The sequence below is a fragment of the Desmodus rotundus genome, chromosome 2 (assembly GCF_022682495.2).
Source record: "Desmodus rotundus isolate HL8 chromosome 2, HLdesRot8A.1, whole genome shotgun sequence".
In the NCBI taxonomy this organism is placed as follows: Eukaryota; Metazoa; Chordata; class Mammalia; order Chiroptera; family Phyllostomidae; genus Desmodus; species Desmodus rotundus.
The window spans coordinates 13,358,051-13,371,131 of NC_071388.1; the positions used below are offsets into that span (position 1 = coordinate 13,358,051).

Below are 13,081 nucleotides of genomic sequence, written 5' to 3' on the forward strand. Positions count from 1 at the left end.
ATCACATGCAGTGTCCTGCTGCCAACAGCTATCAAAATACTCCCACAGTTGTCACAGCGAGAATTGTTCAGGGAGTCACTATTTCTTTATTCTTCTTGTCCCTGCATTTCACCGCCTGGCTACTTCTACATGGAGGTTTCTTCGAATAACCTGACTAATGTCAGATTGGAGCAGTTATATTGAATAATAGGTTGAAAAATAAGAATATCCGAGATAGAGCTATAGAGCTATAGATACAGAATGCAGCAAGAATGGAAAAGATGACTTGCATACTTTTTCTCTGTATGTTCCTAATGTCTGAATTTTTATGGAGAGAATAGGTTGTTTGTGTCATGTAAAGAACACAAAATGTTGAAACTGTTAAGAGAGCAGGAATCTAAAAGAAAGCACTGAGAACGGCCTATGTAGATCAGCCCATTCCAATTGAACATATGCGAATGTGTGGTAGAAGCTTTTATAATAGGATTTAGAGGTAAAATCCAGCTTTGAACCAAAGATTGGTAAGAAGCTGAAATTACTGGCTTTGAATTTGCGTATTCTGTGATGACGCCAACAGGTAAATGCCAGGCCAGGTTAAAAAGCTTTTGCATATGACACAAGAAAGGTTTTTCTTGGTAAGAAGGAAGAAAGGTGGGAGATTAGAGGTTGTGACCTTGGTTCTCAGTCACAAATTCAAAGATGCATGAAAAGTGTAGCTTTTTATCACTATGATAATATTTGCCACCATCATCCAGCATGAACAGACGTCTGCTTTGGTCACGTGTGTTAATGGCCTTGACAGGCACTTTGGCAGCACCGACCGGTATTTCGCATGCATGTAATCTTGACCGAACAATTCCACTGCCAGGAACCAACTCTGAGAACTTACACACCAGTGCACAGATCTTAGATAGATAGATGCTTACGGCAGCAAAATATTTCAAATATCCTACGCATACGTCAAAGAAGGTACAGTTAAATAAACATGGTTCGACTTGTCCAAGGTCACGGGGTTAAGAAGTAGAGATCTGGGGACTAACCGAGGCTTGATTCCCTCGCCATACTGCATTTCGTGAGTTGGTCGTGGGTGTAGGGGGCTTTTGGGTGAACAGGACTCAGCTTTTCTGTTCTCCAGGGAAGGTCAAGATTGGATGGTGCAGAGAGGAATGAAGGCAGCCAAGGGATAAAGAATAAGACTGGGGAAGTCAGGAGTTTGAAGTAGGGAAAAATGCCCCAACTGGTGTAGCTCAGTGGGTTGAGCACGGGCCTGTGACCCAAAGGACTGCCAGTTCGATTCCCAGCTGGGGCACAAGCCTGGGTTGCAGCCAGGTCCCTGGTGGCGGGTGCCCGAGAGACAATCACACATTGATGTTTCTCTCCCTCTTTCTCTCTCTAGAAATAAATTAATAAATAGTTTTTTAAAAAGTGGGAAAAAATGTTATGTATAATTAAGGGAGAAGGATTCTGGAGGAAAGTGTTTTGTTTCGCCAAAAGAGCATCACCCTAGCCAATTCTCATCCCTCTTGCAGGAGCCATGAACCCCCACCCTAAAAGCCCCTGAGTGTGCTTCTAGGTAGTCCAACAGGGTTTCTCACTGTGAAATAGGACGGGGGAGGGGCAGCTGAAGGAAAAGCTGAAGAATATATCTGTTCCTTTTCATCAAAGAACATCCATATTAACATGTGTTTGAGGGATTAGTACATCTTTGAAACCCTAAACAAATGGAGGAGAATTCTTGCAGCGTCCACAAAACTAGGAAATGAAGTATCTGGTGCGGCTGCTGCAGCGTGGGATGGTTCAGAGCATTTCGGAGAGCCTGTGCCAGTTTCAGGAGTCCTGGCATTTTCCGCATTCCCTGGTGTTTCCGATGGTCTCGGATGTTGCATAGCATTCGGTGTGACCTTGAGCCAGATACTACTCCTTCTGTAACTCATCTTCTTGTGGCAGTAAACGTGGGGGTGTAACAAATGGTCTTTATTGTCCATAATCTTTTCAACTTGTGATTTAATTTATAACTTTCCAGACCTACTGGATTATTATAGTTTAATAAACATTATTTGGTATTTCGTAATGAGGGTAATAACATACAAACTGACTTTCTTAACATGATTCACACACACACACACACACACACTTTTTTTTTTTTTTGTAAAGTGAAACTGAAAATATTACCCATGAGAAACTCTATACCTTGGTGACTGGGATCGTCAATTCTCTCTTTACTATCGGGGAAGAACTGGTAAGATTTTCTTGAGGTGTGAGGAGGAAAGGATGGTTTAAGGCAGAGGAGGAGCAGAGGAAGTAAACTGTGTCCATCTTTGTATTTGACTGCATTTCATTTCTCCAGAAACCCAACACACACACACACACACGCACACACTCCACTGTCACCTGTGCCCATGAAGGAGCTGGTAAGGAATGATGTTGAAGTGAAGGCAGCATTTAGCGCCAGGGTATCATATACTAATAGAAAGAAAAGCCATGGGTTGCACCTGCTTTTTCCTCTCATTTCCCAGGAGTAGCATGTCCATCCTCACTTGTCAGGCCGGGGGGAAGTGGAGGATGTTGAGCCCTGATATAACTGATACACCCATGTGTGTGTTTAATTATGCAGGGAATGTAAAATGCATAGCAAGCACTTCTCTCATTATTTCATTCCTGAAATACAGCTTATTTCATGAGCTTCACAGACTTCCAATGATAGGGAACATGACTGACTGACTGAGAGTCCCAATTGCTGAGCTCCGAAATCCACCACCATGTTTGCTCAGAGGCCACGCCACCACCTGGTCACCCCCCCCATCCCCCACCCTTATGCTGTGGTCCACTGAAGAGTGAGCATGGTGGGATACTAAGGCACGTCTGCTCCTGGGACCCTGGGGCCCCTCTGATGGTAGACTTTGGCTAGAGGACACTCCCCCCCCCCTCCCCCCCCAGTGAATCTTCTTTAGGCTGCACAGGCCGTGAAGAACGCCCCACTCTATCTTCCTTTCTTCTCATTTCACGTGGGGCCAGCCTCACCTGGCTTCTTCCCCTTTTCTCTCACAGGTACTCCCCCTGATAAAATCCTTACCCATTAACTCTGCATATGTTTGAGTTAGCAGAGAGAGGCATCAAAAACTCTCAAGATACACAAGAAATTAGTAACAGTGGTATCATGTGGGAGGTTTTGGTAAGAACTTGTGAATGTGGGAAAGAGCTTAGGAGAGACTTTTCATTGGGCAATTTGAAAATGTAAAATCGAACATTTGGATGAAATCACATAAATCTGAGGACGAAGAGAGCATGTGCTTTGGAAATTGCTCTGAGTTTGTGTCCCAGCTCCTCTTTGTGATTTTAGGAAAATTATCCAGTGCTAGTGGTTTTTTTTTTTTATCTAGACAGATATTTTTACTTTTTAAAGGTTTTTTCAATTACAGTTGACATTCAATATGTTAGTTTCAGGTGCACAGCACAGTGGTTAGACATTTACATATAATCTATGCAGTGACCCCACCCCCCACCCGGTATAGCGTGCAGATGACACCATACAGAGTTATTACGATACAGGGTGGGGCAAAAATATGTGCACAGTTGTGAGTATGTGGAACTTTATTCTTGTATCGTTATTTACTATTTTTCATACAAACACCTGTAAACTCGCTTTCACCCCACCCTGTATTACTGACTACATTCCCTATGCTGCACTTTGCATCCTGTGACTGTTTTGTGACTACGTTTGTACTTCTTAATCCCTTCCCCTTTTTCAGCCGTCCCCCGCCCCGATCACAAGCCCCCAACCTGGCAACCATGAGTTTGTTCTCTGTATCTAAGAGTTCGTTTGGTTTGTTCATTCATTTTGTTTTTTAGATTCCATGCATGAGTGAAATCACATGGTATCTGCCTTTCTCTGTCTGACTTGTTTCACTTAGCATATGCCCTCCCAGTTCATCCACATGCTGCACATTGTTAAGATTCCATCCTTTTTTATGGCCTACGGATTCTTGATTTCAGTGGCTCACTTTCCTCCTTCAAGGAGAATTCTATAACCGCAAACACTAGCTTCCCGCAGAAGGCTCACACCTGCCACTGCCGAAGGGCTAGCCTGTGGGACTTGCTGGGGACAGGACACAGGGAGGCCAGGCACGAGGTGAGCCTGAGCAGAAGCTTTAAAGATCCCATGCACAGAGTGGCCCTTGCTCTCCCTTCCCTCTGCCATGGAAGTCCCAAGGAGGGGCTGCTTCCACAGCTTGGATTCTGGAACAAAATTGTAGAGGCACAGCCGGCCTGTCGCTGCTGCCGCTGACATGCATTGTGAGCTACTTAAGCTTCTGTGGTTGAAAACCACTGTGGTGATTCCCTCAACTTTTCATTTTGAAAAATTTCAGAATAAGGTTGAAAGAGCAGTACAAACAGTACCTTGCTGAACTTCACCAATTGTTAATATTTTGCCACATTTGCTTAATTTCTCTTGCTCCCTCTCTCCATACAGAATCCCTAGTTTTGCCAAACAATTTGAGAGTTAGTTATAGGCATAATGATATTGGGTCCCGAAATAGTTCAACATTATACGCTAAGAACAAGGACTTTCTCCTGTATGACCACAATGCTACTATCATATCCAATAAACGTAACGTTGAGATGATAACATGCAGTATGCAGTTCATATTCAAATTTCCTTCACAATGAGATCCTTTGTAAATTCTTTTTCTATCTCTTCCAAGCAAGGCTCATACACAGCTATCAATTGTATGTGTCTTCAGTCTCCTTACTTCGGAACAGTTCTCTGAACTTTTCTGGTCCATCTTTCATGAAACTTATTTTTGAGTTCAATCAGTTGTTTTGTTGAATGTATCATCTTCTGGATTAATCTGATTTCTCTTCCTTATGATTCTTTAGATTCACATTAAACACTTATGGTGTGAATACTACATAAGTTGTTTGTGTCACTACCAGGAGGCACAAATGTCAAGAGTGTCCCATTTCCGTGATGACAAGTTTGACGACTTTGTTAAGGTGGTACCCATCAGATTTCTTCTTTGCAGTTTCCTTTATCCCTCTGTGTTTCCTCAGTAATCTGGGGGGTGATACGCAGGGACTGAAGACCTTGGTATCCAACAAACTTTCCCCATTGGTTTTAGCAGCCATAGATGACCCCTTCCTGAATCAATTATTACACTGATAGTTGCAGAAGTGTGATTCCATTATTCTTACTCTAAGTATTATCTGACATTCTTTGTGTAAGGGAAACTTCCTGACCACCCTCCATTCCCACTTATTTTTGAGGATCACCACGGACTCAAGGAAATACTTGGGGGAACTGCTGGTCAAAGTTCTTCCGTGGAGAGGTCTCTGGAGCCCTCCAAACTGGAATTTCCTCTCCCGGAAAATGGGAATCCTTATGCCTATTGTGTGAGTTGGGTGTGAGAATTAATGAACACAATTGATTGACATGTGTTCAATATATGTTGGACATTATTATTAACATCCTTCCAACGAAGTAAATTTCTGATACTTGTGACTTTCAAATACTGCTCCCAAGGTGATTTATAATAAACTTGCTTATATACATCTATCTATCTATCTATCTATCTATCTATCTCTCTGTCTGTCTTATCATCTGGTTTGAAATAGGATCATAAATGAGAGGTGACCTAGTAAAATGTGGACTAGGTTTAAATCCAAGCTTGGCCTCTTACAGTTCTGATTTTAAAAGTGAGGATTATCACACCTTCCCCATGCAGTTGTTGTGAACAAAAATTCAGGCCATGGAGACTGATCTATCCAGGCATGGGTCTTTTAAAATTCCAGTTTTATAATTGACATACAACACTGTTTATGTTTAAGGTATACAGCACAAACACGAGGTACATGTTGCAAAATCATAAATACAGTAAGTTTAGTTTAACATCCATCACCTTTTATTAGAGTTATCAAAAATTTTTGAATAAGTTTCAGGACTTAACTTTCTTAGCAACTTTCAAATATACAAAATAGCATTGTTAATTACAGTCACCATGTTATACACTGCATCCCCAGGACTTTTATCTCATAACTGGAAGTTTGTGCCTTGTGACCATCTTAGCCCAGTTCCTCCCCCCACCCCCGACTTCTTACAGCATTTGTTCCTTAGCAAGTGCTTCCCCCTGGTGGTGGTATATTCCCATGCAAATCAAAGAGCAGAGGGTAAAGGCCATGGGCTGAATTCGTAAATTTACACGCCTCGAGAAAAGGCACATCATTGAACAACTTTGAATAAAAGCATTTCCACACTTTACCTATGGAATGCATACTTCAATAGCAATAACATCCTAGTATGACAAAGGGCTTAGTTGCTCTGCAACATTTTGCAAGGGCATTTGTTCATTCTTTCATTCGACAAATATCTATTAAGTGAACAAGAGACAATACGGCAAAGTAAATGGGCGCAGACCCGCTGCAGCCGACCTAAAAACTCACCCTTGAAAAACCGAGAGTTAAACCACGAGCTAGCATATGTCTTCGGCGTGGAGAACCGGGCTGACCACGAAAGCAAAAGTAAACGGAAGCTATCCTTTCCCAATGTTTCTCCCCAGAAGTATTCTTTACGATAAGCAAGGGCTTTGCCCAGTCGGCCGGGCTCGAACCCGCGGACGAGGGAGGGTGCTGACGCGTGCCGGGCGCAGCCGCTCCAAAAAACGCTTGTTTCCTGTAGAGCTTGCGGGATGGAGGACCGGCCTCCCTAGCGTTCAGCATCAGTCGGTCCCACTCTGCGCCCCGGCTGCTGCCCCTGCTTTAGACGCCAGACTTCCGGCGATTGCTCGTAGGCGAGCCGCGAACCCGCCGCCTGCAGGCGGCGCACGGCCCGAGCGCCGGGTCCGGAACGGAACTGTCACGCGGAATCCGCGGCGCACGCTCAGAGTTTCCGGGGGACAGAGGACAGAGGAGGACCAGGCTGTACGCGGCGGTGCCTACGGCCGGGACCGAGACGATGGCCACGGGGGTCTGGGCGCTGCGGCTCCGGCGGGCCGCCCCCGTCGGCGGCGCTGGCCGGCGTGAGTTCCGGCGGCCGTGGGGACCGGCGGCGAGGTCCAGAGGATGGTGTTTGGCCAGAATGGGCCGGGGGCGGGTCCTGGGAGGTTCCACGGGGCTCAGGCGGGGAAGGCTCTTTAAGTGTCGGTGGCAGCCGCTGCCCCTCCTGGCCTGTGGCGTACAGATGCCAGGGCGTTAGGGGGTCTGGGAGGTAGGGGGCCGGCTCACTGGAGGAGCTTGGGGCGCCTCTGGGAAGGGGCCCATGTCCCGATGCAATATATCCTTATTTTCCCGTTGGAATAGTCGTACTTGCCTTGCCAAATCCTGTTATTTGGGGTTTGTTAAATAGTCTCAGCATTTCTCGCCCTAGATATTGGTAATTTTGGCGTGGGACCTCCGATCTCCTGAATTTTGTTGTCCCCAAAACCTTACCAAGCGATCACTTTACTCACTTTCCCAATGGCTGCTCTAGCTTTGACCCCACTTCCTGGTTGCTTTTTGCCCCTTATTGTAAATCACACTGGAATACGATAGAGGAAATCAGTGGGAAATAGAGCTCTCTTGGTGAAAGCGCGAAGTTGAAATAAAGGCGTGGATCTTGGCTGGTTGGCGTTTTAATGATTAATATTAGAAAGTGGTTCACCTTTACCACTGAACGCGTTTTGACGAGCGGCTTTACAATTCTGTCGCTCCCTTTCCCTGTAGGAGGACGGTGATACGAGCGGGAGTAGGACAGCTTGGTGTTGGCACTATGTCATTCATTTCTTTAGCGTTCATATTTATTGTCATTTCTACACAGGATTTATAGCAACATCACCAGCTTCTGAGCTGTCACCGACCCAACTGATAGAAATGCAGAATGATCTCTTTAATAAAGAGAAAAACAGGCAGTTATCACTAACTCCTCGAACCGAGAAGATTGAAGTTAAACACGTTGGGAAAACTGACCCTGGCACTATGTTTGTGATGAATAAAAACATTTCAACACCTTATAGTTGTGCCATGCGTAAGTAACCCGAATCAGGATGCCGTTTTGACTGTTTTTACCTAAGCTGTGTGGGAGGGCTGGTGCAGAGGAGACAGGGTGCTGTAATTGCTCTCTGAGTGTCCCAGAAGTTCTCTGCCTGCCGCCTTACTGTCTGTTCCCTGTGGCTTTAGCACTCGAGGGTACAATGGGTCTTGGATTGTTAGTACTGTAATGCAGATTGTGCTGGTATTTGTTCGAATATGGCTAAATCTAGGGCGTTATAATTGTTTTGGGAGAAGAAGGCAGACCTGAAAACAGTGCTACTACTGGCTTGTCCCTTGTAGACCGTGCACTGGTGGAACGGGAACAGTCGCCGTGAGGGTGTCAAGAAAGGATTCTGGGGTAAAGTTACTATCCCTGCTTCAGATGACCCGCTATTTTGGCTTCTTTTCCTTTCTAGTCTTTATAACCTATCTTAAATCGTTTCTGTGCTTACCACTTCCCTCTTTGTGTGTTGTGTTGTTTACATTTATATGCATGTGTGGCAAATGTGTGAGTGGAAATGTACACGGGGTGAATGGGATTGGGGTAAAAGTGTTTGTTGTGTTTGTATCTTAAGGGAGAAACTGCACCATGTGTGCTTTGGTATGGAAATGAAGGGAACAAGGCCTCTATATTTTTGATCAGAATGCTTGTATAGTAGCTTTGATAGAACTGGTAATATTTAAATTTAGGAAACCTCCACCCCAAATAGATATATACCCATGTTCTCACACATGTATATGGTTAACTGCATTGTTCACACTTTTGGAAAAACTCAGTAAAGATTCCACTTAAGTGACAACTTTAGTTATCAGCTTAAGTTGGCCTACAAAGTATACACTCTCAATGTTTATTTACTCTGGCATTTGAATTAGTATTTATGATAAATGTTTACTTGTTTTCTGAGCATTTATTGACCCTCTGCTATATGGTAGGTGTTAGATTACAGAGGAGGATAAGAGAAGCTCAGGCCCTTCAGGAGCTTCATTCACGTCACATGGACTCTATGTCATAGCGAGATGAATGAAGTTCTGAACCACTCAGCATGACCTCTGCCCTGAGACTTGCTTATCGTTTACACCTTCAGTCATTCAGTAGACTTATGTTGACTATCTAGTATATTTCCGGCCTGCTGCTAGTCTCTGGATATATTGATGAGTGAGTAAGAATAGATAGGATCCCTACCTTTATGGAACTGATGTAGTAGATGATGGTTTAGACCCTGTCGTTTGACTACTTCTTTGAGTAGCTGTGTACCTGAAAACCATTTAATTAGGGAAGTAAGAGGTAGTGTGGGAGCAAGACCCCAAACCCATCTGGAACAGACTTACTCTGGAAGTATAGCTATACATTTTTCCTTCTAAGTTGTGTGTGCATATATCTGAATATATCCATGTCGCTATTCCATGAATATTTAAAAGTAACTCTTTGAAATTTGTTTTATTATTTAATGATTGCTGAATTAATTTCAAACTAGACTTAGCCTGAGTGAGTTTTGTAAATGGTTTGGTTAATTTTGTTAATAATCAACAATATATTGGGGGTGTTGGGTATTATTTTTTTTACTGGTTATAGAGGTATAAATAATACTTTTATCTAAAAAAAAAAGACTGCTTGCAGAGTCTTGCCTTTTTGATGTTTTATTTCTTAATGTAGCACTTAAACATGTAGCTCTTCGCTTTGAGTTTGGTTAGATTTTGACCTTCAATCTATTTTAAATTCCTAGATTTAAGTGAGTGGTACTGCAGCAAGTCCATTCTGGCTCTTGTGGACGGACAGCCGTGGGACATGTACAAGCCTTTGACCAAGTCCTGTGAAATTAAATTTCTTACTTTCAAAGATCGTGATCCAGGGGAAGTTAATAAGGTACTTCTGTCTCCATATTCTCCCTCCCCTTCCCTCACTCCCAGTTTTTTCCTTCTCCTTTTTATTAAAATCTATTTTCTGTGGAGTATGAAATGTGCAAACATACAAATAGCCAAGGGGAAATGTACTGTACTAGATAGTGTTTTACTTGTTAGATTAGGCATTTTCATAGTTCAGATAATAACTAGTAGCATCCAATCATCTGTATTTTGGTTTGAGGAAACGATATGGCATGCCTTGTACATTTACAGCTTTGTTCAACTGATGCTTACTGATCACCTTCTATATTAGTGATTTCATTCCCACAGCTACTGATGGAATTCAGCCTTGCACCATCTTCTCTGGGTTATTAAACTCTCTCCGCCCACGCCCCCTTCAAATACTGAAGTCTTCCTTAATAGACCTGTAAGAGTTCTATTAAGTGAAGTAGCCCTTAGTCTTGTCATTTACCCCTAAGGAACTTGCCTACGTGGTAACTTCGTGTGCCTTTCCAGGACCTGCACGATGTGACCTCAGCCTGCGCTGGAGCCTCACCTCCCACTGCAGCTTCCCACTTGCACTTGGCTCCCGCCATACTGAAGGGCTTGGTCACAAATGGTTTATCCTGTCTTACCCTACTTGCTTTTGCTGATGCTCTTCCCTCAGCTCTGCGTATTTTCTTTCTTCCTGATTAAAGTCCTGCTCATCTTTTATAGTTCAATTAAAATGCCGTCTGCTCTGTAGAACCTTCTTAGTGTCGTCTTGTTGAAATTAATCTCTCTTTTCTCCAGGGCCCCAAAACACTTGGCTGATGTCTTTAGATACAATATTTTGATTTAAATTCTAGATGTAATATTGAATTTAAATTTAATTTTTAATATTTAATTTTAATTTGCCTCTGTGAAGACAGGGATCATGTCCCTTAGGGGATCCTGTCCTTACCTGACATATGGTAGGTATTTAATAATATTTTTTGAAGTGAAATACTCAAATAATAAAATGATAGACAAGATATTGGATTGACCAAAAAGTCCGAATAGTTTTTTCCATAAAATAAAAGTAAAATTTTTCATTTTCACCAATAATGTTATTGGTTTGGATATTTTGAGTATGTTGGCTCCCTGCCACATGGTATAATGTTGATTATTCTCAGTTAATGTCTCGATTTGGTCATTCTCAACTTCAACTGATCCACCCGACTATGGAGCATCGCCCAGTGAGAAATCTCCCGCACAAAACTTTGCAAACCACTTTTGACACGTTCGATCAGTCAGCACCTTCTCCATACACTGCACAAATCTTTTTTTTGCATTTCAGTTGTGTTTTTACCTTTCTTGAAATAAGAAAGTATGATATGCATATCTTCTACCATCTTCAATATTAAAATGACTGCCTGAAAATTCACCAATTTTGATAAGTTTTTTTTAAATGCACACTGATATGATGGCTGTCACAATACAATCTAACAAAATTGTTTCAAATGAAATTGAAGACAACGAAGCACAAATAGAGCCATCATATGGAAAAATTAAATGAACTTTTTGGCCAACCTTATGGTAGTAATAGCCACCATTGAATATTTATTAGGTGTCAGACACTGTTGTAGGTGATGTATAGGTATTAACTCATTTAACGGTCATGAAAGTCCCATAAAATAGGTGCTAATATCTCCATTTTCCAGATAAATAAACTGAAGCAAAGAGAGATTTGCTCCTTGACCAAGGTTACCAGTTTAGGAAGTGGTGGATCCTGGATTTGAATACAGGCATTCTGTCTCTGGAGTTCCACAGACATTTCAGACATTGAAGTAGGGCAGATGAAGAAGTACATTTTGCTACTTGCCTGTAAGGCCCGTGTTTAAACGTGTTTTTAGTGCATGTAAGTAATGTGGCTGTGTAGAGTATGTTCTGGAGCAGCATGCCACACACAACCACGTGAGCCCACTCTTGTCCTCAGATGCGGAGAAGAGCTGGGAGAGTCAAGCGCGCAGTTAGAGCAGTGCTAGTGTGGGGCATAGGGTGGACACGGGTGTGCAGGACTTGTGTTTCTCAGAGGTGACTCTTGAGAAAGTTACTGCATGGATACCTGGATCAGGCACATCTGTGGATCCAAATGTGCCAACAGAATGAGAGCCTGGGAAATAGGGAGGTTGCTTTGCTCTAAGTATGTTTAACTTGAGTGACGTATATGCTGTTAGGTGTAGGGTAGGAGTCATAAATAATTCTTGAAAGTTGAGTTTTCCTTCCATATTTACATGTGTATAGACAGGTATATATCACCATACTTATTTTACTTCAGCACACGTTTGTTAACAAGTTAACTTTATCCTGGGTTAAGAGTCAAGTTGATGCCAGACAATGAACGGTCTGTTGGCGGACAGACCCTGTGGTGTGTGGTACCCAGCACAGAAGCCTTGCTAACACTACGACGGTGGTGTTTCAGTTCGGTCCAGGTAATGTCACGGCCTGATGGTCGTTATTGCTGCGTGCTGAGGATGGACAGGTAACTGGGAAGTATTTCCCAAGTCGAAGTCAAGCTCAGCTTTAATGTTGAATAGGGTTCAGTGAATCTTAGTGTGTCTGTTTGTGTCCATTTTCTTTTTCTAGGCTTATTGGCGTTCTTGTGCTATGATGATGGGCTGTGTGATAGAGAGGGCATTCAAAGATGAATATATGGTTCGTTTGGTCAGAGCTCCAGAAGTTCCTGGTAATGTACACACATGTATATAAATGTACTTTTTGTAATCTTTGAATATTTTGATACCTATTTTTGATGTTGTATAGAGTTTATTTCTAATTTAATCTAGTATAAATTACCATCATACATACATTCCATTTATCTTGGGTAACAAAATCCATCTTATTTAATTATTGATGTCAGTAATTCATGTCAAAGAATTAGAGGAGAATGTTTCTCTTGAATCTGAATTTTGTGTAATTACATTGTCTCACTGTTTATTTCTTACCACTTTAAGCATTTATTTCCAAGTCAAATATACAGAGCATGAGGAAATAGGAGTACGAACAGACTTCTGGACAAAGCTGTACTTAGGTTGTATTATTCACCAGAAATGGCCATGACTCTGGAGAGAGACATCATTTTGGGGAAATGAAAGAGTTCACACTTTTAGTAATTTTGCTAAAACTAGGATTTTACAACAGTATAGTATGATCACATTTGTATTTTGAAAAATGTAGAATATGCGCAACCAAAAATATTTGAAAAGCTTCATAAAGGATTTTAAGAACAAAACACCAA

General features: G+C 42.4%; 1 protein-coding gene across 6 annotated transcripts in view; it reads left to right on the forward strand.

Moving 5' to 3' along the window:
- Nucleotides 1-6,843: 6,843 nt before the first annotated feature.
- MRPL39 (mitochondrial ribosomal protein L39) overlaps nt 6,844-13,081 on the forward strand; it is a 157,487-nt gene continuing 151,249 nt past the window's right edge. For all 6 annotated transcript variants that reach the window (XM_053918009.1, XM_053918010.1, XM_053918008.1 and 3 more), the window contains exons 1-4: nt 6,844-6,992; nt 7,769-7,975; nt 9,705-9,844; nt 12,430-12,529. In XM_053918009.1, the coding sequence (XP_053773984.1) occupies nt 6,929-6,992; nt 7,769-7,975; nt 9,705-9,844; nt 12,430-12,529 (511 nt within the window). In that variant the 5' untranslated portion in view covers nt 6,844-6,928. The remainder of the gene's footprint in view (nt 6,993-7,768; nt 7,976-9,704; nt 9,845-12,429; nt 12,530-13,081) is intronic.